This window comes from Calliphora vicina, chromosome 4 (assembly GCF_958450345.1).
Source record: "Calliphora vicina chromosome 4, idCalVici1.1, whole genome shotgun sequence".
Lineage (NCBI taxonomy): Eukaryota > Metazoa > Arthropoda > Insecta > Diptera > Calliphoridae > Calliphora > Calliphora vicina.
In genome coordinates, this window is record NC_088783.1 from 118247753 (window position 1) to 118273302 (window position 25550).

Sequence of the window (25550 nt, forward strand, 5' to 3'; positions counted from 1 at the left end):
CAAAAAGTACTTTTTCAAAATTTTAGTATTTAAGATTGGATAACGAAACAAATTATTTTTTTTTGTAATTTTACTTAAAAATTACTTTTTTTCAATATAAATTAAAATTTTCCAAAAAGTACCACAAAAGTACTTTTTTCTAAATTCACAAAATTATGTACCAAAAAGTACTTTTCTCTAAATTTTTTGAATTATATTTCGAAATGTTTATTTAATTTAGCTTTATAATAAAATTACAAAAAATCTCTATTTTTTGTTAAATTTAAAAAAGTACCAAAAAAGTACTTTTCTCTAAATCATCAAAATTATGTTTTGAAATGTTTATTTAATTTTTATTTTATATAAATGAAAATTGAAAAAAAAAATTTTCAAATAAATTTAAATTTTCAAAAAAAGTACCACGAAAGTACTTTTTTCAAATTCTCAAAATTATGAGAAAAAAGTACTTTTTAAAATTTTTTTTTGGAACATTACTTAAATATTACTTTTTTCAATATAAATTTAAATTTTCAAAAAAGTACCACGAAAGTACTTTTTTCAAATTCTCAAAATTATGTACCAAAAAGTGTTTTTCTCTAAATTGTCTGAATTATATTTCGAAATGTTTGTTTAATTTAGCTTTATAATCAAATTACACAAAATCTCTATTTTTTGTTAAATTTAAAAAAGTACCAAAATAGTACTTTTCTTAGATTATCAAAATTATGTTTTGAAATGTTTATTTAATTTTTATTTTATAATAAAATCAAATGCATTTTAAAAATTTACATTTTTTGCTAAATTTCAAAAAAAGTACCAAAAAAGTACTTTTCTAAAATGTTTGCTTTTAAGGATATTTTTATAAATTAAATACTTATATAACAAGTTTTTGTTTAATTTCACTTAAAAAGTTTTTTTTTTTCCAATATAAGTTTTGCTTTATAATACAAAACTACACAAAATCTCAATTTTTTGTTGAATTTTAAAAAGTACCAAAAAAGTACTTTTCTCTAAATTATCAAAATTATGTTTTGAAGTGTTTATTTAATTTTTATTTTATAATAAAATCAAATGCATTTTAAAAATTTCCATTTTTTGCTAAATTTCCAAAAAAGTACCAAAAAAGTACTTTTCTAAAATGTTTGCTTTTAAGGATATTTGTATAAATTAAATACTTATATATCAAGTTTTAGTTTAATTTCACTTAAAAAGTACTTTTTTCCAATATAAATGGTTAATTTTTTGATAAATTTCAAGAAAGTACCAAAAAAGTACTTTTCTCAAAATTAGTTTTTTATGTTGAGCTTTATATAATTTCGCTTAAAAAGTACTTTTTTCAATATATATGGTGAAATTATCATTTTATCATAAAAATTTCAATTTTTTGCTAAATTTCAAAAAAAGTACCAAAAAAGTACTTTTCTAAAATGTTTGCTTTTAAGGATATTTGTATAAATAAAATACATATATATCAAGTTTTAGTTTAATTTCACTTAAAAAGTACTTTTTTGCAATATAAATGGTAAATTTATTAATTTTTTGGTAAATTTCAAGAAAGTACCAAAAAAGTACTTTTCTCAAAATTATTTTTTATGTTGAGCTTTTTTAATTTCACTTAAAAAGTACTTTTTTCAATATATATGGTGAAATTATCATTTCTTGGTAAATTTCAAAAAAGTACCAAAACAGTACTTTTCTTAAAATTTTGATTTTAAGCAATATAATAACAAATTATATATTTTAATGTAATTTTTTTTAAATTTTTATTTTCAAGTAATTTTTCCAAAATAAATGGTTCATTGTCAAATTTTTTCAAAGTTTCCAAATACATGGTACCAAAAAAGTACTTTTTAAAATTTTTGGTTTTAAGCATAATTGTATGAAATTAAAAAATTGTATGTTTAGTTTTTGTTTTATTTTACTTAAAAATATATTTTTTTATAAATGAAAGGTACATTTTAAAAAAAGAACCAAAAAAGTACTTTTTTTCAAATTGTAACAAGTTTGTTTTAAAAGCAAAATTAAGGCAACTAATAAATATTCTGAAAAATTATAAATAAAATGTAATAATTTTACCTTTTTAAAATAGTACTAAAACTAATACTATTTTCAAAAAGTAGTAAACACAATTATTTACATTTCTTTTAAATTTCCTTGTTTATAATTTATAAAATTTTGCAGATTTTTTACTTTTTCAATTAGTACTGAATTTAGTACTATTTTCAAAAGTAGTATATTATCAAAAAAACTTGCATTATTATAAATTTCCTTGTTTATCTTCTTAAATTAAGCAATTTATGTATTAATTTGATCTTCTTTAAATAGTACTAAATCTACTACTATTTTCAAAAAGTAGTAATTTACAAAAATTATTTTTTTTTTAATTTCCTTGTTTATTATTTGTAAAATATTGCAGATTTTTAATTAATTTTTAACTTTTTTAAATAGTACTAAATCTACTACTATTTTCAAAAGTAGTATATGACTAAAAAAAATTGTATTTTTATAAATTTTTTGTTTTTCTTGTTTAAATTATGTATTTTATATAGTAATTTGATTGTCTTCAAATAGTACTAAATTTAGTACTTTTTTCAAAAAGTAGTAAATTACAAAAATTTAGTTTTTTTTTTTAATTTCGTTGCTTATAATTTGTAAAATATTGCAGATTTTTAATTAATTTTTTACTTTTTCAAATAGTACTAAATCTACTACTATTTTCAAAAGTAGTATATTACTAAAAAAAATTTGTATTATTATAAATTTTTTGTTTTTCTTGTTTAAATTATGTATTTTATATGGTAATTTGACCTTCTTCAAATAGTACTAAATTTAGTACTTTTTTCAAAAAGTAGTAAATTACAAAAATTTAGTTTTTTTTTTAATTTCCTTGCTTATAATTTGTAAAATATTGAATTTTTAATTAATTTTTTTCTTTTTCAAATAGTACTAAATCTACTACTATTTTCAAAATTAGTATATTACTAAAAAAAATTTGTATTATTAAAATTTGTTTGTTTTTCTTGTTTAAATTATGTATTTTATATGGTTATTTGTCCTTCTTTAAATATTACTAAATCTACTACTTATTTTCAAAAAATGTTAAAATGTAAATTTTTTTTTTAAATTTCCTTGTTTATAATTTATAAAATATGTGTGATTTTTATTTTTTTTAACTGTTTCAAATAGTACTAAATCTACTACTATTTTCAAACAGTAGTAAATTTTAAATAATTGATTTTAGAAAATTTCCTTGTTTATTTATAATTTATAAAATATGGGTAATTTTTATTTTTGTAATAAATAGTACTAAATTTGGTACTATTTTAAAAAAGTGTCAAATTATCAAAAAAGTTGAATTCTTTGATATTTTTTTGTTTAAAATACTTAAATATATTCAAATTATTTTAAAATTTTATCTTTTCAATTAGTACTAAATCTACTACTATTTTCAAAAGGTAGTAAATTGTTAAAAATTTATCTACTACTATTTTCAAAAGTAGTATATTACTAAAAAAATTTGTATTATTATAATTTTTTTGTTTTTCTTGTTTAAATTATGTATTTTATAGAGTAATATGACCTTTAAATAGTACTAAATCTACTACTATTTTTAAAAAAATGTTAAAATGTAAATTTTATTTTTTTTTTAAATTTCCTTGTTTATAATTTATAAAATATATTTGATTTTGATTATTTTAACTTTTTCAAATAGTACTAAATTTAGTACTATTTTGAAAAAAGTGGCAAATTATCAAAAAAGTTGAATTCTTTGAAACTTTTTTGTTTAAAATACTTAAATTTACTCAAATTATTTGAAAATTTAATTTTTTCAATTTGTACTAAATCTACTACTATTTTCAAAAAGTAGTGAATTGTAAAAAAATGATTTTAGGAAATTTCTTTGTTTAATTATAATTCATAAAATATATCTGATTTTGATTATTTTAACTTTTTCAAATAGTACTAAATTTAGTACTATTTTAAAAAAAGTGTCAAATTAGTAAAAAAGTTCAATTCTTTGATATTTTTTTGTTTAAAATATTTAAATTTATTCAAATTATTTAAAAATTTAATTTTTTCAATTAGTACTAAATCTACTACTATTTTCAAAAAGTAGTGAATTGTAAAAAAATTATTTTTGGAAATTTCCTTGTTTAATTTTTCTTGGAAAAAAGTACTTTATAGTTATATCTCTTTCATTTTTAGTTTTCTTCAGGCTGTTCTTCCCCTGTTTTCCAAAATGGTATTTACATGAATTATTGTCACTCACACATTCCTGTAGCTGTACACACTTAGTTTTATGTGTAGTTGTTGTTTTTTTTCATTTATGGAAAAACCTCGTAACACAACTGTTTAAGTTTAAAAAAGATAAATAGAAAGACAAGGTAGCAAGGATATTTTCTTATTTGCATGTCCTGTCACATTATTATGTGCATTTATATGTATGCACCAGAAAATTCATAGGTTTTTTTTGTTTTTTTTTTGCTACATAAACATGTCAAACTATTTTTCATATTTTTCGTTTACAATTTTGTATTATTTTTTTTTTGGGGATTTTTTTTTTCATCATTGTTATATGATTATCATGATGCCACCATGTATTTCTATTTTAGCAGGAAACACAAAAACTGCAATTTTCTTGTAGGTAAAATATTCTGTTTTCTTTTTTTTGTTATTCTCCGGAAAATAATAAATATACATACATGAGAAGCAAAAAAGAAACTGAAGATTTGAAACCTTAACCATTTTAAAACATGCAATGAAAAGTAATATGATACATCCTGCTCTGCATATCATATGAGTGAATGTGTTTTTGTGTATTTGTATTAAATGTGATCCGACATGTTTGTTACATGTTTATGCAGTTGTTTAACTTACTCTCTTTCTCTATCTCTAGCCTGTTTTCATGCATCTTGTTGTTGTTGTTGTCTCTCTAACTGTAAACATTCAAATCACTTTGCATTTCTAAACAGTTTTGTGTTGGTGCATGAAATCATGTTTTTTCTTTAACATCCGGTGTGTGTTTACACTCACTCCTACATTCGTTTACACAAGCCAACATGTTTGTGTGCATTTTAAATGACAAATATTATAAGGAAAATGTCTTGCAAGCATGTTGCTCGCCTTGTATCTAGAGCTATGCTTGAATTAAAGAAGGAAAAAATGTAAGAAAAAAATTATTAAAAAAAATATATCCTTATCAAGCAATAGTCTTGCAAATACTAGGATGATGATGATTTTTATAATGTTCAGGGTTGTTGTTGCAAGTGTTGTTACTGCTGCTGTTGCATGTGATTTAAAATAATCAGAAAATACAACAACTGGAGCAAAAAAAAAAAACAAGAAGAAAAATCACTACAAATACATGACAGTAAACAGTGGAGCAAAAATTTGTCTTTCTATAAATCAACTAGAGTTAAATTATAAAATTTTTTAGAATCATATTCGAAAATCTTATAACCCTCTCTTTATACATTTAATAACATTTCTGTTTTAATCTTAACCACTGTGCCATAAAGCTATCATTTTGCTTCCCCCATAAATTATGAAAAAAAAAACAACAGAAAATTGTAGCAAAAACGGATATAAAAGTAATTTAACCAGCATTATACAGCCTGTTCACAAATAAATTGTCAAGGTTTGGAAATTTTCTTTCACACTCTAAACGAAATATTATTTAAAGGGTTTCACAATGGAAACATGAAACCAAAACCAATGAATTCAACATAATTTTCAATATGACAAACACGAATTAAAAAATATATGATCTCCTCAAAGCAAACTTTTACATTACAGCCTTTATTAAACTCCTGAAAACTAATATGTTTTCTAAGAATTCATTTAAATCTCTTTATAGTAGGTCACCTACATAAGCCTTCATTAAGAAAATCTTTACAAAGCAGTAACTAACACAAGACGACGGCATTTGTGTCTTTAAACTTTATGTATCCTTTTGTAATAAACACAAAATGTCCTTTGGATGACTTGTTATTTTATGTTGCAGCAGCAATTGCTGCAGTTGTTGTTATTTATACAATTTTATTATGACCAACATTTCAAGGAATTTTTTCTTTTGAAAGAAAGATGCATTTAGAACAGAGAAAGGCATAATAATAATAAACCCACATAAGGTTTTCATAAAGGATATCTTTACAAAGAAAAATATTATTCTTATTTACTAATAAAAAAACCAGAAAAATAAATTAATGTAATCTTAGACTAGACTAGAGAATAGACTAGAGACTAGACTAGAGACTAGACTAGAGATTAGACTAGAGACTAGACTAGAGACTAGAATAGAGACTAGACTAGAGACTAGACTAGAGACTAAACTAGAGACTAGACTAGACTAGAGACTAGACTAGAGACGAGACTAGAGACTAGACTAGAGACTAGACTAGAGACTAGACTAGAGACTAGACTATAGACTAGACTAGAGACTAGACTAGAGACTAGACTAGAGACTAGACTAGAGACTAGACTAGAGACTAGACTAGAGACTAGACTAGAGACTAGACTAGAGACTAGACTAGAGACTAGACTAGAGACTAGACTAGAGACTAGACTAGAGACTAGACTAGAGACTAGACTAGAGACTAGACTAGAGACTAGACTAGAGACTAGACTAGAGACTAGACTAGAGACTAGACTAGAGACTAGACTAGAGACTAGACTAGAGACTAGACTAGAGACTAGACTAGAGACTAGACTAGAGACTAGACTAGAGACTAGACTAGAGACTAGACTAGAGACTAGACTAGAGACTAGACTAGAGACTAGACTAGAGACTAGACTAGAGACTAGACTAGAGACTAGACTAGAGACTAGACTAGAGACTAGACTAGAGACTAGACTAGAGACTAGACTAGAGACTAGACTAGAGACTAGACTAGAGACTAGACTAGAGACTAGACTAGAGACTAGACTAGAGACTAGACTAGAGACTAGACTAGAGACTAGACTAGAGACTAGACTAGAGACTAGACTAGAGACTAGACTAGAGACTAGACTAGAGACTAGACTAGAGACTAGACTAGAGACTAGACTAGAGACTAGACTAGAGACTAGACTAGAGACTAGACTAGAGACTAGACTAGAGACTAGACTAGAGACTAGACTAGAGATTAGACTAGAGATTAGACTAGAGACTAAACTAGAGACTAGACTAGAGACTAGACTAGAGACTAGACTAGAGACTAGACTAGAGACTAGACTAGAGACTAGACTAGAGAATAGACTAGAGAATAGACTAGAGACTGGACTAGACTAGTGACTAGACTAGAATAGACTACAGACTAGACTAGGGACTAGACTAGAGACTAGACTAGAGATTAGACTAGAGATTAGACTAGAGACTAAACTAGAGACTAGACTAGAGACTAGACTAGAGACTAGACTAGAGACTAGACTAGAGACTAGACTAGAGACTAGACTAGAGACTAGACTAGACTAGAGACTAGACTAGACTAGAGTCTAGACTAGAGACTAGAACAAACATTTAAGTACGATTTTTTTTAATTTATTAATAAAAAATCTAAAAATATTTTTTTTTCATTTTTTTTTCCAAAAAAGTTTTTTCATTTTTTTTTCCAAAAATTTTTTTTTAATTTTTTTTTTCAAAAAATTTTTTTAAATTTATTTATGAAAAAAAAAATTTGTTAAAAGAATATTTCTATTTTCAAAAAGTAAAAAATTACCAAAAAATTTTATTATAAATTTCCTTGTTAATGTTTTGAAAATTTTAAAGTTTATATAAATAGTACTAAATCTACTACTGTTTTCAAAAAGTTGTAATATAATAAAAAATTTAGATTTTTTACTTGTCTTGCATTTAGTTCATAAAATCAGGAAAATTTTGTAAATTTTATTAACTATTTCAAATAGTACTAAATCTGCTACTATTTTCAAAAATGAATAAATTACCAAAAATTATTAAATTACCAAAGAAAACTGGTTTATCTTATAAATTAAGTAGTTTATGTAAAAATTTGGACTTTTTAAATAGCACTTAATATACTACTATTTTCAAAAATTAGTAATATGCAGTTTTTTTTTAATTTTCTTGTTTTTAGTTCATAAAATTAGTCAGATTTTGTAAATTTTTAACTTTTTTAAATAGTACTAAATCTACTACTATTTCCAAAAAGTAGTAAATTACCTAAAATATTGCATTATTTTAAATATCCTCGTTTATGGTTTTTTTTTTAAATTATGCAGTTTATGTAATAATTAGACATTTTTTAAATAGTATTAAATCTACTACTATTTTCAAAAAAGTGTGATATATAGTAAACTTTTTTTCTAATTTTCCTGCTTTTAGTTCATTAAATCAGACATATTTTATACTCTTTTAAAATTTTTAAATAGTATTAAATCTAATACTATTTTCAAAAAAGTAGTTAAATGCAAAAATTTAGATTTTTTTTACTTTTATTGTAATTAATTCATAAAATATGTCAGATTTTTAAATTTTTTTAACCTTTTCAAAAAGTACTAAATCTACTACTATTTTCAAAAAGTAGTAAATTTACAAAAATGTTGCATAATTTTAAATTTCTTTGTTTAAAAAAAATTTTTAAATAGTACTAAATCTACTACTATTATTTAAAAAGTATTAAAATGCTAAAAGTTTATTTTTTTTTTAATATTCTTGTTTTTAGTTTATAAAATATAGTAGATTTTTTAATTTTTAACTTTTTTAAATTTTTTCAAATAGTACTAAATCTACTACTATTTTCAAAAAGTGACAAATTAGCAATGAGTTTGAATTCTTTGATAATTTTTTCACTAAATTACTTAAATTTTTGCAAATTTTTTAAAAATTTTACCTATTCTATTTGTACTAAATCTACTACTATTTTCAAAAAGTAGTAAATTTTTTAAATAGTACTAAATCCAATACTATTTTCAAAAAGTAGTAAATTGTAAATAAGTGGATTTTAGGAAATTTCTTTGTTTATAATTGCAGATTTTTAATTTATTTTTTTTACTTTTTCAAATAGTAATAAATCTACTACTATTTTCAAAAAGTAGTAAATTAACAAAAATGTTGCATAATTTTAAATTTCTTTGTTTATGCTTGTTAAATTATGCAATTTATGTAATAATTTTAAAATTTTTAAATAGTACTAAATCTACTACTATTATTTAAAAAGTAGTAAAATGCAAAAAGTTTAATTTTTTTTGAATATTCTTGTTTTTAGTTTATAAAATATGGCAGATTTTTTTAATTTTTAACTTTTTTAAACTTTTTCAAATAGTACTAAATCTACTACTATTTTCAAAAAGTGACAAATTAGCAAAGAGGTTAAATTATTTTATATTTTTTTTTACTAAATTACTTAAATTTATGCATTTTTTTTAAAAATTTTAACTATTCTATTAGTACTAAATCTACTACTATTTTCAAAAAGTAGTAAATTTTAAAAAAAGTTAATTTTCGGAAATTTCCTTGGTTATAGTTCCTTAAATTATGTAAATTTTTGGAGATTTACAATTTTATAAATAGTACTAAAAATACTACTATTTTCAAAAAGTAGTAAATTTAAAAAAAAATTGATTTTCGGAAATTTCCTTGGTTAAGTTCCTTAAATTATGTAAATTTTTCGAGATTAAAAAAAGTAGTAAAATGCTAAAATAATTTGCTAGAGACTATTCTAGACTACTCTTTAGTTATAATTAAAATATTTTTAATATTGATTGCTTATTATTCATCTAAATTTGTTATTGTATTAATTGATTTTTTAAAATTTCTTTGATTCATTTTCTCTTTGTTTAATAAATTATTTAACATCTTGAATTATTCGTTTCTTTTTTTCATGGCAAATAATAAATTCTATTTAAACAACTTAGACAAAAAAGTGTAATTTATTTGTTTAATCACAAAAAAATCAATTTTAATGAGTGCACAAGTTCTGCTAGCTGTTGTTTCGTTTTATTGTTAAACAAATTATTTTAAACACAATTTTTTTTTTTAATAATCTAAACAATATTTAGCTGGCAGCTAATAAAAATTATATTTATTTATATTGTTGGAAAACGATATAAAAATCGACAGACGTAAGTAAGAAAGTGAAAGATTTTTTTGATGGAATAGGGAAAAAGCGAGGGAAGGGAGGTGAAAATTCTATTGTTATATTATAAATATTATATTGTGAAATAGTTGTGGACATAGTTTTGTTTACTATCTATGTTTATTAATAAATAATGTTTATAAATTTATGGACATTAAGGAAGTCATTATAAATATTTATAATAGTGTTTAATTTAACAACAGATTTAATAGGAAATGTTAATAAATCAATGAAAATTAAAAAAATAATGAAATAAATTTTACAAAATATTGTAGAGTTTTTGTTAGATTTTAGTATTTCAATAGCGTAATAAAAATTTGCTGGATTTTCCTGTATTTATCAACTAAAAACCACCTTCAAAATAGTTTTACAATGAAAATAGTTTATTTTCTTTTTGGTAGCCTATAAAAATTCTAAATTTTGTTTACGATTTGTTTACATGTTAAAAATGTAAACAAACAATTTTCTCCCAATTTAAACATTAATTTTTTTTTAAGTAATTAACCTTTTAATATGCAAATCACAACACACAGCAGTAAAAAACAAATTAAATTTAATCATTTTTTTATTTCTTTAATATTTTCAGCTTAACAAACAACAAACGCTGAATATAAATGAAATGTCTCTTTAAAAACTTGACATACGAATGCAAGTTTTTATGGCCGCAATTAAATTTTATGTTTCAACATTTAACCAACGTTTTAAAATAATAGAAAAAATCAAATTGAAATTGTAAAGGAAACCCAAAAATATCAATGGAAAATACAAGATAAAACCGAAACCCTCTCTGCAAGAAAACATACAATAAACATGCAATTTTTAAATCACTAAAACGTGTTTGTTTATCCGCCAAAACGTATGCAACAAAAAACGAAAGAGAAAAAACCGATACTTGCTGCTGCAGCTCTCTTACCGTGAGCATGTCAGCCATTCCATTAACCCAGAACAACAACAAACAATAATAATCAAAAAATAAAAACCCCAAGAATTTTCCAAATTTTAAACTGAAATAAAACGGAAATCCACAAAAAACAATATTGCACCACAATCATAAATACACACAGACACACACACGGATACACAAAACACACATCTACCGCCAGCTAAACTTTTGCATGTGTGTAAGAAGTGCGGTCTGCAACAGCAACAACAAAAGCAACATTCAGCAATAGCGCTAAGCAAGTCATCCAACCATTATGTCGTTTACAGATGACGATGTTGCGGAAGTGCGTCATGTGGTGCAACGGATATTGGTGCCATGTGTTTTTGTTATTGGTCTTTTGGGAAATTCTGTTAGCATTTATGTTTTGACAAGGTAAGTTGTGGCAGTTGTATGTGCAAAAGTGCATGCATGTTGCATGAAGTTGTTTTTTTTTTGTTTTTTAAGGGGATTGTATTATTGTCTAATACATATAATGAATAAGAAAGTGGGTAAAAATGGTGATGAACGAAAGTGGAAGGTACGCTGTAGGATTTATAGAGAAAGACTATAAACTAGACTAGAGACTAGACTAGAGACTAGACTAGAGACTAGACTAGAGACTAGACTAGAGACTAGACTAGAGACTAGACTAGAGACTAGACTAGAGACTAGACTAGAGACTAGACTAGAGACTAGACTAGAGACTAGACTAGAGACTAGACTAGAGACTAGACTAGAGACTAGACTAGAGACTAGACTAGAGACTAGACTAGAGACTAGACTAGAGACTAGACTAGAGACTAGACTAGAGACTAGACTAGAGACTAGACTAGAGACTAGACTAGAGACTAGACTAGAGACTACATTAGATACTAGACTAGAGACTAGACTAGATACTAGTATCTAGTCTAGTCTCTAGTCTAGTCTTTAGTCTAGTCTTTAGTCTAGTCTTAGTCTAGTCTTTAGTCTAGTCTTTAGTCTAGTCTGTAGTCTGGTATTTACTCAAATTTTTAGTGTAGTCTTTAGTCTAGTCTCTAGTCTAGTCTCTAGTCTAGTCTCTAGTCTAGTCTCTAGTCTAGTCTCTAGTCTAGTCTCTAGTCTAGTCTCTAGTCTAGTCTATGGTCTAGTCTCTAGTCTAGTCTCTGCTCTAGTGTTTAGTCTACTCTCTAGTCTAGTTTATAGTCTAGTCTCTAGTCTAGTCTCTAGTCTAGTCTCTAGTCTAGTCTTTAGTCTAGTCTTTAGTCTAGTCTCTAGTCTAGTCTCTACACCATTTCCAATTGTATTTCAGAAATTTCTAATTATATTTCAGAAAATTCCAATTGAATTTCAGAAATTTCCAATTATATTTCAGAATTTTCCATTTATATTTCAGAATTTTCCAATTATATTTCAGAATATTCCAATTATATTTCAGAATTTTCCAATTATATTTCAGAATTTTCCAATTATATTTCAGAAATTTCCAATTGTATTTCAGAATTTTCCAATTGTATTTCAGAAATTTCTATTTGTATTTCAGAAATTTTCTTTTGTATTGCTATTAGAATTTTCTGAAATACAAATGGAAATTTCTGAAATACAATTTTAAAATTCTGAAATACAATTAGAAACTTTTTAAGTATAAATTAACAATTCTGAAATACAAATGGAAATTTCTGAAATACAATTGGAAAATTCTGAAATACAATTGGAAATTTCTGAAATACAATTAGAAATTTCTGAAATATAAATGGAAATTTCTGAAATATAATTGGAAAATTCTGAAATATAAATGGAAAATTCTGAAATATAATTAGAAATTTCTGAAATACAATTAGAAATTTCTGAAATACAATTGGAAATGGTGTAGTCTAGTCTCTAGTCTAGTCTCTAGTCTAGTCTCTAGTCTAGTCTCTAGTCTAGTCTCTAGTCTAGTCTCTAGTCTAGTCTCTAGTCTAGTCTAGTCTATGGTCTAGTCTCTAGTCTAGTCTCTGCTCTAGTGTTTAGTCTACTCTCTAGTCTAGTTTCTAGTCTAGTTTCTAGTCTAGTCCGGCTTTTAGTTTAGTCTCTAGTCAAGTGTTTAGTCTACTCTTTAGTGTAGTCTTTAGTCTAGTCTTTAGTCTAGTCTTTAGTCTAGTCTTTAGTCTAGTATTTAGTCAAATTTTTAGTGTAGTCTTTAGTCTAGTCTCTAGTCTAGTCTCTGGTCTAGTCTCTAGTATAGTCTCTGGTCTAGTGTTTAGTCTACTCTCTAGTCTAGTTTCTAGTCTAGTCCGGCTTTTAGTTTAGTCTCTAGTCAAGTGTTTAGTCTACTCTTTAGTGTAGTCTTTAGTCTAGTCTTTAGTCTAGTCTTTAGTCTAGTATTTAGTCAAATTTTTAGTGTAGTCTTTAGTCTAGTCTCTAGTCTAGTCTCTGGTCTAGTCTCTAGTATAGTCTCTGGTCTAGTGTTTAGTCTACTCTCTAGTCTAGTTTCTAGTCTAGTCCGGCTTTTAGTTTAGTCTCTAGTCAAGTGTTTAGTCTACTCTTTAGTCTAGTCTTTAGTCTAGTCTTTAGTCTAGTCTCTAGTCTCTAGTCTAGTCTCTAGTCTAGTCTCTAGTCTAGTCTCTAGTCTAGTCTCTAGTCTAGTCTCTAGTCTAGTCTCTAGTCTAGTCTCTAGTCTAGTCTCTAGTCTAGTCTCTAGTCTAGTCTAGTCTCTAGTCTATTCTAGTCTCTAGTCTAGTCTCTAGTCTAGTCTAGCCTCTAGTCTCTAGTCTAATCTCTAGTCTAATCTGTAGTCTAGTATATAGTCTAGTATATAGTCTAGTCTCTAGTCTAGTCTCTAGTCTAGTCTAGCCTCTAGTCTAGTCTCTAGTCTAATCTCTAATCTAATCTCTAGTCTAGTCTCTAGTCTAGTCTCTAGTCTAGTCTCTAGTCTAGTCTCTAGTCTAGTCTCTAGTCTAGTCTCTAGTCTAGTCTCTAGTCTAGTCTCTAGTCTAGTCTCTAGTCTAGTCTCTAGTCTAGTCTCTAGTCTAGTCTCTAGTCTAGTCTCTAGTCTAGTCTCTAGTCTAGTCTCTAGTCTAGTGTCTAGTCTAGTGTCTAGTCTAGTCTCTAGTCTAGTCTCTAGTCTAGTCTCTAGTCTAGTCTCTAGTCTAGTCTCTAGTCTAGTCTCTAGTCTAGTCTCTAGTCTAGTCTCTAGTCTAGTCTCTAGTCTAGTCTCTAGTCTAGTCTCTAGTCTAGTCTCTAGTCTCTAGTCTAGTCTCTAGTCTAGTCTCTAGTCTAGTCTCTAGTCTAGTCTCTAGTCTAGTCTCTAGTCTAGTCTCTAGTCTAGTCTCTAGTCTAGTCTCTAGTCTAGTCTCTAGTCTAGTCTCTAGTCTAGTCTCTAGTCTAGTCTCTAGTCTAGTCTCTAGTCTAGTCTCTAGTCTAGTCTCTAGTCTAGTCTCTAGTCTAGTCTCTAGTCTAGTCTCTAGTCTAGTCTCTAGTCTAGTCTCTAGTCTAGTCTCTAGTCTAGTCTCTAGTCTAGTCTCTAGTCTAGTCTCTAGTCTAGTCTCTAGTCTCTAGTCTAGTCTCTAGTCTAGTCTCTAGTCTAGTCTCTAGTCTAGTCTCTAGTCTCTAGTCTAGTCTCTAGTCTCTAGTCTAGTCTCTAGTCTAGTCTCTAGTCTAGTCTCTAGTCTAGTCTCTAGTCTAGTCTCTAGTCTAGTCTCTAGTCTAGTCTCTAGTCTAGTCTCTAGTCTAGTCTCTAGTCTAGTCTCTAGTCTAGTCTCTAGTCTAGTCTCTAGTCTAGTCTCTAGTCTAGTCTCTAGTCTAGTCTCTAGTCTAGTCTCTAGTCTAGTCTCTAGTCTAGTCTCTAGTCTAGTCTCTAGTCTAGTCTCTAGTCTAGTCTCTAGTCTAGTCTCTAGTCTAGTCTCTAGTCTAGTCTCTAGTCTAGTCTCTAGTCTAGTCTCTAGTCTAGTCTCTAGTCTAGTCTCTAGTCTAGTCTAGTCTCTAGTCTAGTCTCTAGTCTAGTCTCTAGTCTAGTCTCTAGTCTAGTCTCTAGTTTCTAGTCTCGTCTCTAGTTTCTAGTCTCGTCTCTAGTCTAGTCTCTAGTCTAGTCTCTAGTCTAGTCTCTAGTCTAGTCTCTAGTCTAGTCTCTAGTCTAGTCTCTAGTCTAGTCTCTAGTCTAGTCTCTAGTCTAGTCTCTAGTCTAGTCTCTAGTCTAGTCTCTAGTCTAGTCTCTAGTCTAGTCTCTAGTCTAGTCTCTAGTCTAGTCTAGTCTCTAGTCTAGTCTCTAGTCTAGTCTCTAGTCTAGTCTCTAGTCTAGTCTCTAGTCTAGTCTCTAGTCTAGTCTCTAGTCTAGTCTCTAGTCTAGTCTCTAGTCTAGTCTCTAGTCTAGTCTCTAGTCTAGTCTCTAGTCTAGTCTCTGTCTCTAGTCTAGTCTCTAGTCTAGTTTTGTCCAACAATGTAACAAACTTTTCTTTCAATCTGTAGTTCCTCAAATTGTTTCGTAGTTTATCATCCATGTATTCCTTGAAGCAGTTATTTTGTTTCAAGGATGATGTTTGCTCCATGATTATGTTGCAGTTTTATCCCCTATTTTGTATTTAGTATCTTCAAGAAGTTGTTTTACAAGGGGAGATTGGTATTGATTCTCAGCATGAATTGACAGTAGAGTATTAATCGATTATTTGAAATGTTAAAGGTGCAAGACAGTAAGATTTTCAAAGAGATTTAATTGAAAGTGGTTATTAAGGCAATAGTTTTCGGCAAAACTTTGAAAATTGAGAAAAAACTAAGGTTTTGAGGAAAAAAATATCCAAGATTTGGAGGGAATTTGGGAATCAGGGTTTAAATGTGTAGTAGGCTAATTGATAAATGGTAGCATGAATTGAAGAGGGGAAACACAGTAATAAAAGAAGAGGTCAAGGTTAGAGAGGAATCATTTAAAACAGGCTGTCAGCTGTCCAAAAAACTTAACTTTCCTTAGCTAATTGAAACTGCACAATTTTACAATATTCTTAAATAAAATTTGAACTTTGAACCTTGATAGTATTTTAGGGAACATTTTGCCTTCCTTCCTGATATTTCTTTAATAATATGGAATTTTCATTTTCGATTTCAAATGATTGTTTTATTTTTGTAATCTTTGCTCTTAAATATTGTTATGTTACTGTTATTGTTTTCAATTTAAAGAGAAAATAAAACAATATATACAAAACTAGGGGTATTCACTTCTAAAAGAAACTTTTAAAAAAAGGAGACAAGTCAAAGCAAACGATATTACAATTAAAAATTGTTTTAATAACAATAGTATTGAAGTTTTAGGAAAGATGGGAAAATAAAAAATAATGAGCAGCATGTGAATACCCCTATTTTGGGGATTTTCTTTGTTTTTGTGTTTTTCTATCAAAAATCGTTTTCCAAAAACTACTTTCATATTAAAAGTAATTGAGATATAAATTAAATAAATAGTAATAGAAACCCATTACCGGAATAAACATGTTTTGGTAGTTTGTTTTAAACAGAAACTCCTCACCAGCAGCACAGTAAATGTGGAAAGTAATTTTAAGGATATTTTAGGGGAAATGAAAGAAAATTGAAAAAGGGAATTTTATTTCAAATAGATAAAAATCAGCTAAATGACAATTTTGGACAATTTGGAGAAATCCTTTTTGTTTTCTTTTCAGCAATAAATATATGATTTTTATTTTTATAACGTTTTTCGTTTTTTCATTTAAGGAGACGCATGAGATGTACCACAAATATATATTTAACGGCTTTGGCCATAACGGACATTATTTATTTGACCATGGCGCTGTTGTTATCGTTGCAACATTATAACTACGTGCATCTTTATTGTAAAATCTATTGGATGTGTTATGGCGTGGTGGTGTGGCTGTGTGATGCCTGCTGTAAGTAGTTTGCTGGAAACGCAAACGATTTATATATCCTTAATTTCTTTGCACCCAAAACTACATGAAAAAGTAAAATCTATAAAGAGAAATAATAATAAAGATTTTTATGGTTTTATTTTTTCCGGTTTTTGTATTGTAACACAACATGTAATGGGGATGTTGCATGATGCTGCTGCTGCTTGCTGTTGTGTTCTATTGATTGGAATGACGGAAATTGTTTTTCGCCTTTGTTGATGATGATGTTGATGCTGCTATGATATTTTGTTTGAGGCCATTTATAGCCTACATATCCATATATATCGCTGTGTGTTTTACCATCGAACGATTTATAGCGATACGTTATCCATTGAAACGTCAGACTTTTTGCACCGAATCGTTGGCCAAGAAAGTTATTGCAGGTAAGTCCACAATGCAAACAAGCAACTACAATAACATCTGCAATAATATCACAGCTCAAATGTAAATATTAAGGCCTTCAGGTAAATTTTTATATGGAAAACATTTAAAGGAAAGATTGCTACAAGAAAATCACAAAGCAATGAATGGTTTAAATCATAGTTAATTTCTTGAGCTTTAAAATAAAAGAAAAATATTTTAAATTTATAAACTTTAAAAAAATAAAATTTAAAAATACTAAATTTTAGACTTGTATTAAAAAAAGGTATATTCATTTTTTTTATAAATAATGCTATAGATCGATAGCTTAGGTCTTTAGCTATCTAACGGTGTAGACATTTTTTAATTTTTGCTTACACAATTAAATTTATTAAGATTTAAAAAAAAGCTTTTTTTGAAAAATTTAATTTTTACTTTGAAATACCAATTTTTAGAATCATATTAAAAAAAAGTATATTCATATTTTTTAACTATTATTGTTTTATTTAATAGACCATAGCTTTGGCTATTAAATATAAGAAAAATATTTTCCATTTTAGAAATACACATAAAGTTATTAACATTTAAAAAAATTATTTTTGAAAAAATTTAATTTTCAAAAAATGGCAAATTTTCAACACATATTACAAAAAAGTATATTTATATTTTTTATAAATAGTTCTTACGATTTATAGATTATGTCTTTAGCTATATTATTATGTAGACATATTTCCATTTTTGCTTACATAATTAAATTTATTAAGATTTAAAAAAAACATTTTTGGAAAAATTAAATTTTTACTTTGAAATACCAATTTTTAGAAGCATATTAAAAAAAAGTATATTAATATTTTTTAACTATTATTGTTTTATTTAATAGACCATACCTTTAGCTATTAAATAAAAGAAAAATATTTTCCATTTTAGAAATACACATAAAGTTATTAACATTTAAAAAATTATTTTTGAAATAATTAAATTTTAAAAAATAGCAAATTTTAAACACGTATTACAAAAAAGTAAATTTATATTTTTTATAAATAATTCTTGGGATTGATAGCTTAGGTATTTAGCTATAAAATAAAGTAGATATATTTTAATTTTTGCTTATACACTTAAATTTATTAAGATTTAAAAAAAGCTTTTTAGGGAAAATAAAATTTTCATTTTGCATAAAAAGAGAAAATTTTAAATGCATATTGAAAAAAAGTATATTGAAATTATTTAACTATTATTATTTTATTTAATAGGCCATACCTTTAGCTACTAAATGAGAGAAAAATATTTTCAGTTTTACTTACACCTATAAAGTTATTATGATTTAAAAAAATAATTTTTGAAAAAATTTAATTTTCAAAAATAGCAAATTTTCAACACATATTACAAAAAAGTATATTTATATTTTTTATAAATAATTCTTGGGCTTGATAGCTTAGGTCTTTAGCTATAAAATTATGTAGACAGATTTTAATTTTTGCTTACACAATTAAATTTATTAAGATTTAAAAAAAATTTTTACTTTGAAATACCAATTTTTAGAAGCATATTAAAACAAAGTATATTAATATTTTTTAACTATTATTATTTTATTTAATAGACCATACCTTTAGCTACTAAATATAAGAAAAATATTTTCCATTTTAGAAATACACATAAAGTCATTAACATTTAAAAAAATTATTTTTGAAAAAATTAAATTTTAAAAATAGCAAATTTTCAACACATATTACAAAAAAGTATATTAATATTTTTTATAAATAATTCTTGGGATTTATAGCTTATGTCTTTAACTATAAAATTATGTACACAGATTTAAATTTTTGCTTACACAATTAAATTTATTAAGATTTAAAAAAAGAACTTTTTTGGAAAATTTTAATTTTTAGTTTGAAGTACCAATTTTTAGAAGCATATTAAAAAAAAGTATATTAATATTTTTTAACTATTATTATTTTATTTAATAGACCATACCTTTAGCTACTAAATGAAAGAAAAATATTTTTAATTTGCTTTACACACATAATGTTATTAACATTTAAAAAAATTATTTTTGAAAAAATTAAATTTTCAAAAATAGCTAATTTTCAACACATATTAAAAAAAAGTATATTTATATTTTTTATAAATAATTCTTGGGATTAATAGCTTAGGTCTTTAGCTATAAAATTATGTAGACAGATTTTAATTTTTGATTACACAATGCAATTTATTAAGATTTAAAAAAAGCTTTTTAGGGAAAATATAATTTTTATTTTGAGTGAAAAGAGCAATTTTTAAATGCATATTAAAAAAAAGCATATTGAAATTATTTAACTGTTATTCATTTATGTAATAGACCATACCTTCAGCTACCTAATTGATTAAAACTATTTTCAATTTAACTTACACTTATGAAGTTATTAACATTTAAAAAAAATATTTTTGAAAAAATAAAATTTTCAAAAATACCAAATTTTCAACACATATTATAAAAACATATATTACAATTTTTTATCAATTATTTTTTTGATTAAAAGTTCATATCTTCAGCTACCACATAACTGAAAAATATTTACGGGTTTTCTTATGCACTTAAATTTATGAACGTTTGAAAAACAGAATTAAAAAAAAAAAATAATTTTGAAAATGTTGCACAAACCGTTTTATAACTCCCTTTTACACCTAAATCAAATTCTGATTTATTCATTTCCCCCAAAAAAACCGACTTCTGTTACTGAACCTGACTTCCCCAGCTTTATATATGACTACAACAATTGAATAAACTCAAGTTAACTGTAAATAAATGTGAACAAATGTCTCTGTATCACACATACACTATGTGTGATACATATTTGAATTGCTGTAAGTGCGTGTGACTGATATGCAAACTGACTGCTTGACTGAGCTACATATATATGACTATCTGCCAAAATTGATTGGCAGTCATATGCTATGAACACATTTTTGGACTTAAGATTGTTTAAAAACAAAGATGCCGTATTCAATTTTCGTATGTTTAAAATAAAAGCTGAGAAAAGTATTCGAAATTATTGTAAAACTATTGCAAGAATCATAGAAAAATCCTTAATTCAAGAGGAGTTTATAACAAATTCGAGAAAAGAGAGATATTTCTTTTGATATGGCAACCTTTTAGTTTCCGTTATCCTTTGATATCTTGTTTACCAGTTTGTTTAAGTGTGCGAGCAATTGTAACATGATTGCATACTTTTAGGCGTTGTTCCCATTTAAAACCACTGTAAACATTTACAGCTATATTTTCATGTATTGCTGTTATTCTTTCGTATTGTTTTCACTTCTTTTCACTTGCCAACATTGTTTGTGTTGTTTGTTTTTTTTTTTCTTTCTTTCTAGGTGTGACCCTCTTTTGTTTATTATCCACCATTTCAACAGCCTTCGAGCATCAACACGGTATTGAGTATCGTATGATGGATAATCGTGGCCAGACATGTAATCAAACTGTAGCCAAAGCTTATGCGATACAGCAACATAAAAAATACCAACAACAATTACAGCTACAGCAGCAGCAACAACAACAACGGCATCATCCGCAACATCAACAAGAAATGCCATTAAAAGATATGGAGAAATTTGTAGAATTTCTTGATGAAACTGAAGGCAGTGGCGAACGTAATGATCGGGAATTTATTTTAACAAATGAAATGAATCTATTGCAAAGATTGTCCAGGTTGAGTAGAGAAATAGAAGATGAAGAAGAAGGCACAGCAGAACACAAGAGGAAAAGAAGTGTGGATTTAAAGCATGAGGAAATTAAAAGTAAGTATTTCTTAGTGTAAATATGTTTAAAGAAAGCTATAAATTTTCATCACAAAATTTAAAGCTTTTGGGGAAACTTTAGTTTGAAAAGCTTTTTTTTGAAAAATCAAAATAATTTTTTTAAAGCTTAGTCAAAGTTATATTAGGAAAAGCTTTATTATGAAAAGCTTTATCATATTAAATTGTTGAAGCTTCCTTGTAAAAGCTTCCTCATATTAAACTTTTGTCTAAACTTTATTATGTAAAGCTTTATTAAGTTTTATAATATACTACATCTTAAAAGCTTTGAAATGTTTTTAAAGCTCAACAAGCTTTTGCTAAACTTTCTAAAACTCTTTTTACTTTCTTAAAGCTTTATAATAAAAAGCTTTCTATATAGATTTGTTTATAAAGGCTTTCAAAACTTTATTAAAGCTTTTTGAAATTTTGTCACCTGAAACCTAATAAAGCGTTTTAAAGCCAAATCATGTTTTGCATTTTCAAAGCTTTATCATTTAGTTAGGCTTTTTAAAAGCTTTAATTAGTAAAGCTTCAAAGATTTTAAAAACAAAGCTTTTTAAAGACATCTATAGCAGTTTTTAAGCTTTATCATCTAAAGCTTTTTCAGGTTTTTCTTAAAGATTTAATATACAAAGTTTTTAAATATTATCCTTATTTTGTAAGATTTTCCAATAAAAGCTTTTAGAGATCAGCTTTTCAAGATTGAACTTCACTGAGCTTTATTATTGTAGGACTTTTATAAAGCTGTTATCAATATAATTCAAGTTTTTTTCATGTTTTTATTTATTATAAAAAGCTTTTGTACGGTTTTCTCTTACAAAACTTTTTTTTAAATTTATCTCTTTAATAAAATGTTTAAAGCATTTCAAAAGCTTTAAGTTATAAATATTCCTTACTATTCAATATTTATTCTACCAAACAGTTTTTTTTATTATTCTATTCCCTTTAAGCACTTTGCATTCCTCTTTCAATCTTTTTGCATCCTTTGAGATTTCATCATCATAATAATATCTTACTTGTTTTTTTGCTTTATGACCATAACAAATCTAGCAACAAACAAAGTACATTTTTGTCAAACAACAAACAACAAAAATATTTTTCTATTTCCATTCGAAAAATACCAGTTTATTTTCAAACCCCACTATTTTTTTTTATGCTTCCTATCTCTATCTTTTAGCATTGACATCCAGAACTTTAACAAACATTCCTTCACATTTATCAATAACGTTGACATTATCATCATCCTCCTCGCCGTCTTCGCCATTGGCAGCAGCATCACTAGTGATGGAGCCAGCGGTAACACAGCAGCCTCTGCACAGTGAAGCCTTATTAATGGATACAACAGAATATGAAATGCATGCAGATAACTTAGAGTTGATGTCGTCGTTGGCTAGACCAACATCACCACCATCACCTCTATCCACATCACCGCCGCCAGCCTTAGTTCCCTTGCAGCAAATGGATTTGAATGCCTGGGAAAATGATACGGAACCCCAAATGGTGGAAGAAATGTTCTTTAATATCACAGAATTTTGTGAAAATGTTGGTATTTTGTTGGAAATTTGCAAAAATTATATTTAAAAATTTTGTTTTTTTTTTTGTCTTTTCCTGCAGGTAACTTATTATAATCACCAGCCGACCGCTTTGGGAGATGATGATTTCTATATAAATGTTTGGTATTTCGTTACATTGTGCGTATTTGTGCTGATACCGTTGTGTGTGCTGGTGACATTTAATTGTTTTTTAATTATGCTGGTAAGACGTTCCACTACTATAAGGGGAGAGATGACAAATGCCAGTAGTATCAGGAGACCGAAGGTGAGTTGGAGATGAATTTAAGATTATTTGCAAAGTAAAATATTTTCTTTAAAAATAAAGGTTTTATTAAAGCTTAATAAAGCTTTAAAAAGCTTTTATTAAAGCTTAATAAAGCTTTTATTAAAGCTTAATAAAGCTTAATAAAGCTTTTATTAAAGCTTAATAAAGCTTAATAAAGCTTTTATTAAAGCTTAATAAAGCTTTTATTAAAGCTTAATAAAGCTTTTATTAAAGCTTAATAAAGCTTTTATTAAAGCTTAATAAAGCTTTTATTAAAGCTTAATAAAGCTTTTATTAAAGCTTAATAAAGCTTTTATTAAAGCTTAATAAAGCTTTTATTAAAGCTTAATAAAGCTTTTATTAAAGCTTAATAAAGCTTTTATTAAAGCTTAATAAAGCTTTTATTAAAGCTTAATAAAGCTTTTATTAAAGCTTAATAAAGCTTAATAAAGCTTTTATTAAAGCTTAATGAAGCTTTTATTAAAGCTTAATGAAGCTTTTATTAAAGCTTAATAAAGCTTTTATTAAAGCATAATAAAGCTTTTATTAAAGCTTAATAAAGCTTTTATTAAAGCTTAATAAAGCTTTTATTAAAGCTTAATAAAGCTTTTATTAAAGCTTAATAAAGCTTTTATTAAAGCTTAATAAAGCTTTTATTAAAGCGTAATAAAGCTTTTATTAAAGCTTAATAAAGCTTTTATTAAAGCTTAATAAAGCTTTTATTAAAGCTTAATAAAGCTTTTATTAAAGCTTAATAAAGCTTTTATTAAAGCTTAATAAAGCTTTTATTAAAGCTTAATAAAGCTTTTATTAAAGCTTAATAAAGCTTTTATTAAAGCTTAATATAGCTTTTATTAAAGCTTAATATAGCTTTTATTAAAGCTTAAAAAAGCTAAATTAAGCTTTTATTAAAGCTTAATAAAGCTTTTGTAAAAGCTTAATAAAACGTTTATTAAAGCTTAATAAAGCTTTTATCAAAGCTTAATATAGCTTTTATTAAAGCTTAATACAGCTTTTATTAAAGCTTAATAAAACTCCTGTTAAAGTTTAATAAATATTTTATTAAAGATTAATAAAGCGTTTATTAAAGTTTAATAAAGCTTTTATTAAAGCTTAATAAAGCTTTTATTAAAGCTTAATAAAGTTTAATAAATATTTTGTTAAAGTTTAATAAAGCGTTTATTAAAGTTTAATAAAGCTTTTATTAAAGCTTAATAAAGATTTTATTAAAGCTTAATAAAGATTTTATTAAAGCTTAATAAAGCTTTTATTAAAGATTAATAAAGCTTTTATTAAAGTTTAATAAAGCTTTTATTAAAGCTTAATAAAGCTTTTATTAAAGCTTAATAAATCTTTTATTAAAGCTTAATAAAGCTTTTAATAAAGTTTAATAAATATTTTATTAAAGTTTAATAAATATTTTATTAAAGTTTAATAAATCGTTTATTAAAGTTAAATAAATCTTTTATTAAAGTTTAACAAAGATTTAATTAAGGTTTAATGAAGCTTTTAAAGCTTAGTTCATTAAAGCTTAGTAAAGCTTTTATCAAAGCTTTTTTTATATTATTTAGTTTTAATTGTAAAACAATTCACACCTTGATTATTCTCCCCCAACAGCGCAAATCTACATCATCTTCTGTGTCCCAAGAGAATCGTGTCACCATTACCTTAATTGCTGTCGTTCTACTATTCATCATTTGTCAATTACCGTGGGCAGTTTATTTGGTTGTCTCTTCGCAAATCGAAATCGAATCTCATTTACAAGCTGTATTTGGCAATATATTCAATTTCTTGGCAGCCACAAATGCGGCAGCAAATTTTTTCTTATACTGTGTCTTATCCGATAAATACCGAAAGACCATACGAGAAATGATAACGGGCTATAGATACAAGCAGCAGCGTAATACATTGACCACCACAAGTCTGTATACGAATGGCAGTCGACGCAGCTATAGGCCAGCCTCATCATCGATGGTGATTAAATGAGTGGAAATTGAATTTGAAGATAATTTATGGCAAAATTTGATGTTTTTATAATTAAGTTCCTTACGAATGAATGAATGCATGTAGGTGGTCAAGAGATAGGAAAAAGTGAAAAGAAAAGAAATGAAATGTTTAATGAAAGCAGAAATTGTTAAATAAATATTAAAGTTTTTTTTTTTATTTTTATGTATAAATATGTGTAACTAAATGTGAAAATATTATTAAATAAATGTTATGTAAATTGCTGGCTAATAAGAAGTTTTGTAATACAAGTCTCTCATTGAAATAAATCATAAATTTTAAATAATTGTGCCATTATGTGATCCTTGTAGGATAGAAATTATTAAAATAAATATAAAACTTTATATGTTTAATTAATATTTATAAGAATAATATTATGTTTAATTAATAAAACTATTGTTTAAGCTTATTTAAGTCTTTAAAACTAAATTGTAGCTTATTAAATTAGTAAATAAATAACGATTTGTAAATAAATTTATATTTTTAAAAGAGGTTTTCTGTTGCAAAGGTTTAGAAATTGGGTTAAAACTGTTGAAATTCCAAAAAGTACTTTTTGGAAAAAAGTACTTTTTTTTGGTACTTTTAAAAATATAGTTTTTTCATGTAATTAGGTTAAAACTGTTGCAATTTCAAAAAGTACTTTTTGCAAAAAAGTACTTTTTTGGTACTTTTTGATTTAAAAATTTGTTCTATTGATAATTTCAAATACTTTAAAGAATTATTCTTATGGGAAGCATGTAAATGTCTTATTTACTTAGGGTT

At 25.8% G+C, this 25550-nt stretch overlaps 1 protein-coding gene across 1 annotated transcript in view; it reads left to right on the forward strand.

Annotated features, from left to right (window-relative positions):
• The window catches only part of Proc-R (Proctolin receptor), a 47486-nt gene extending 22220 nt beyond the window's left edge, over positions 1-25266 (forward strand). Inside the window, exons 2-8 of the mRNA XM_065507905.1 lie at positions 10639-11367; positions 16642-16814; positions 17099-17215; positions 20544-20966; positions 22144-22508; positions 22581-22784; positions 24402-25266. Of these exons, the coding sequence (XP_065363977.1) occupies positions 11249-11367; positions 16642-16814; positions 17099-17215; positions 20544-20966; positions 22144-22508; positions 22581-22784; positions 24402-24770 (1770 nt within the window). The 5' untranslated portion in view covers positions 10639-11248 and the 3' untranslated portion in view covers positions 24771-25266. The remainder of the gene's footprint in view (positions 1-10638; positions 11368-16641; positions 16815-17098; positions 17216-20543; positions 20967-22143; positions 22509-22580; positions 22785-24401) is intronic.
• The last annotated feature ends 284 nt before the right edge of the window (positions 25267-25550 follow it).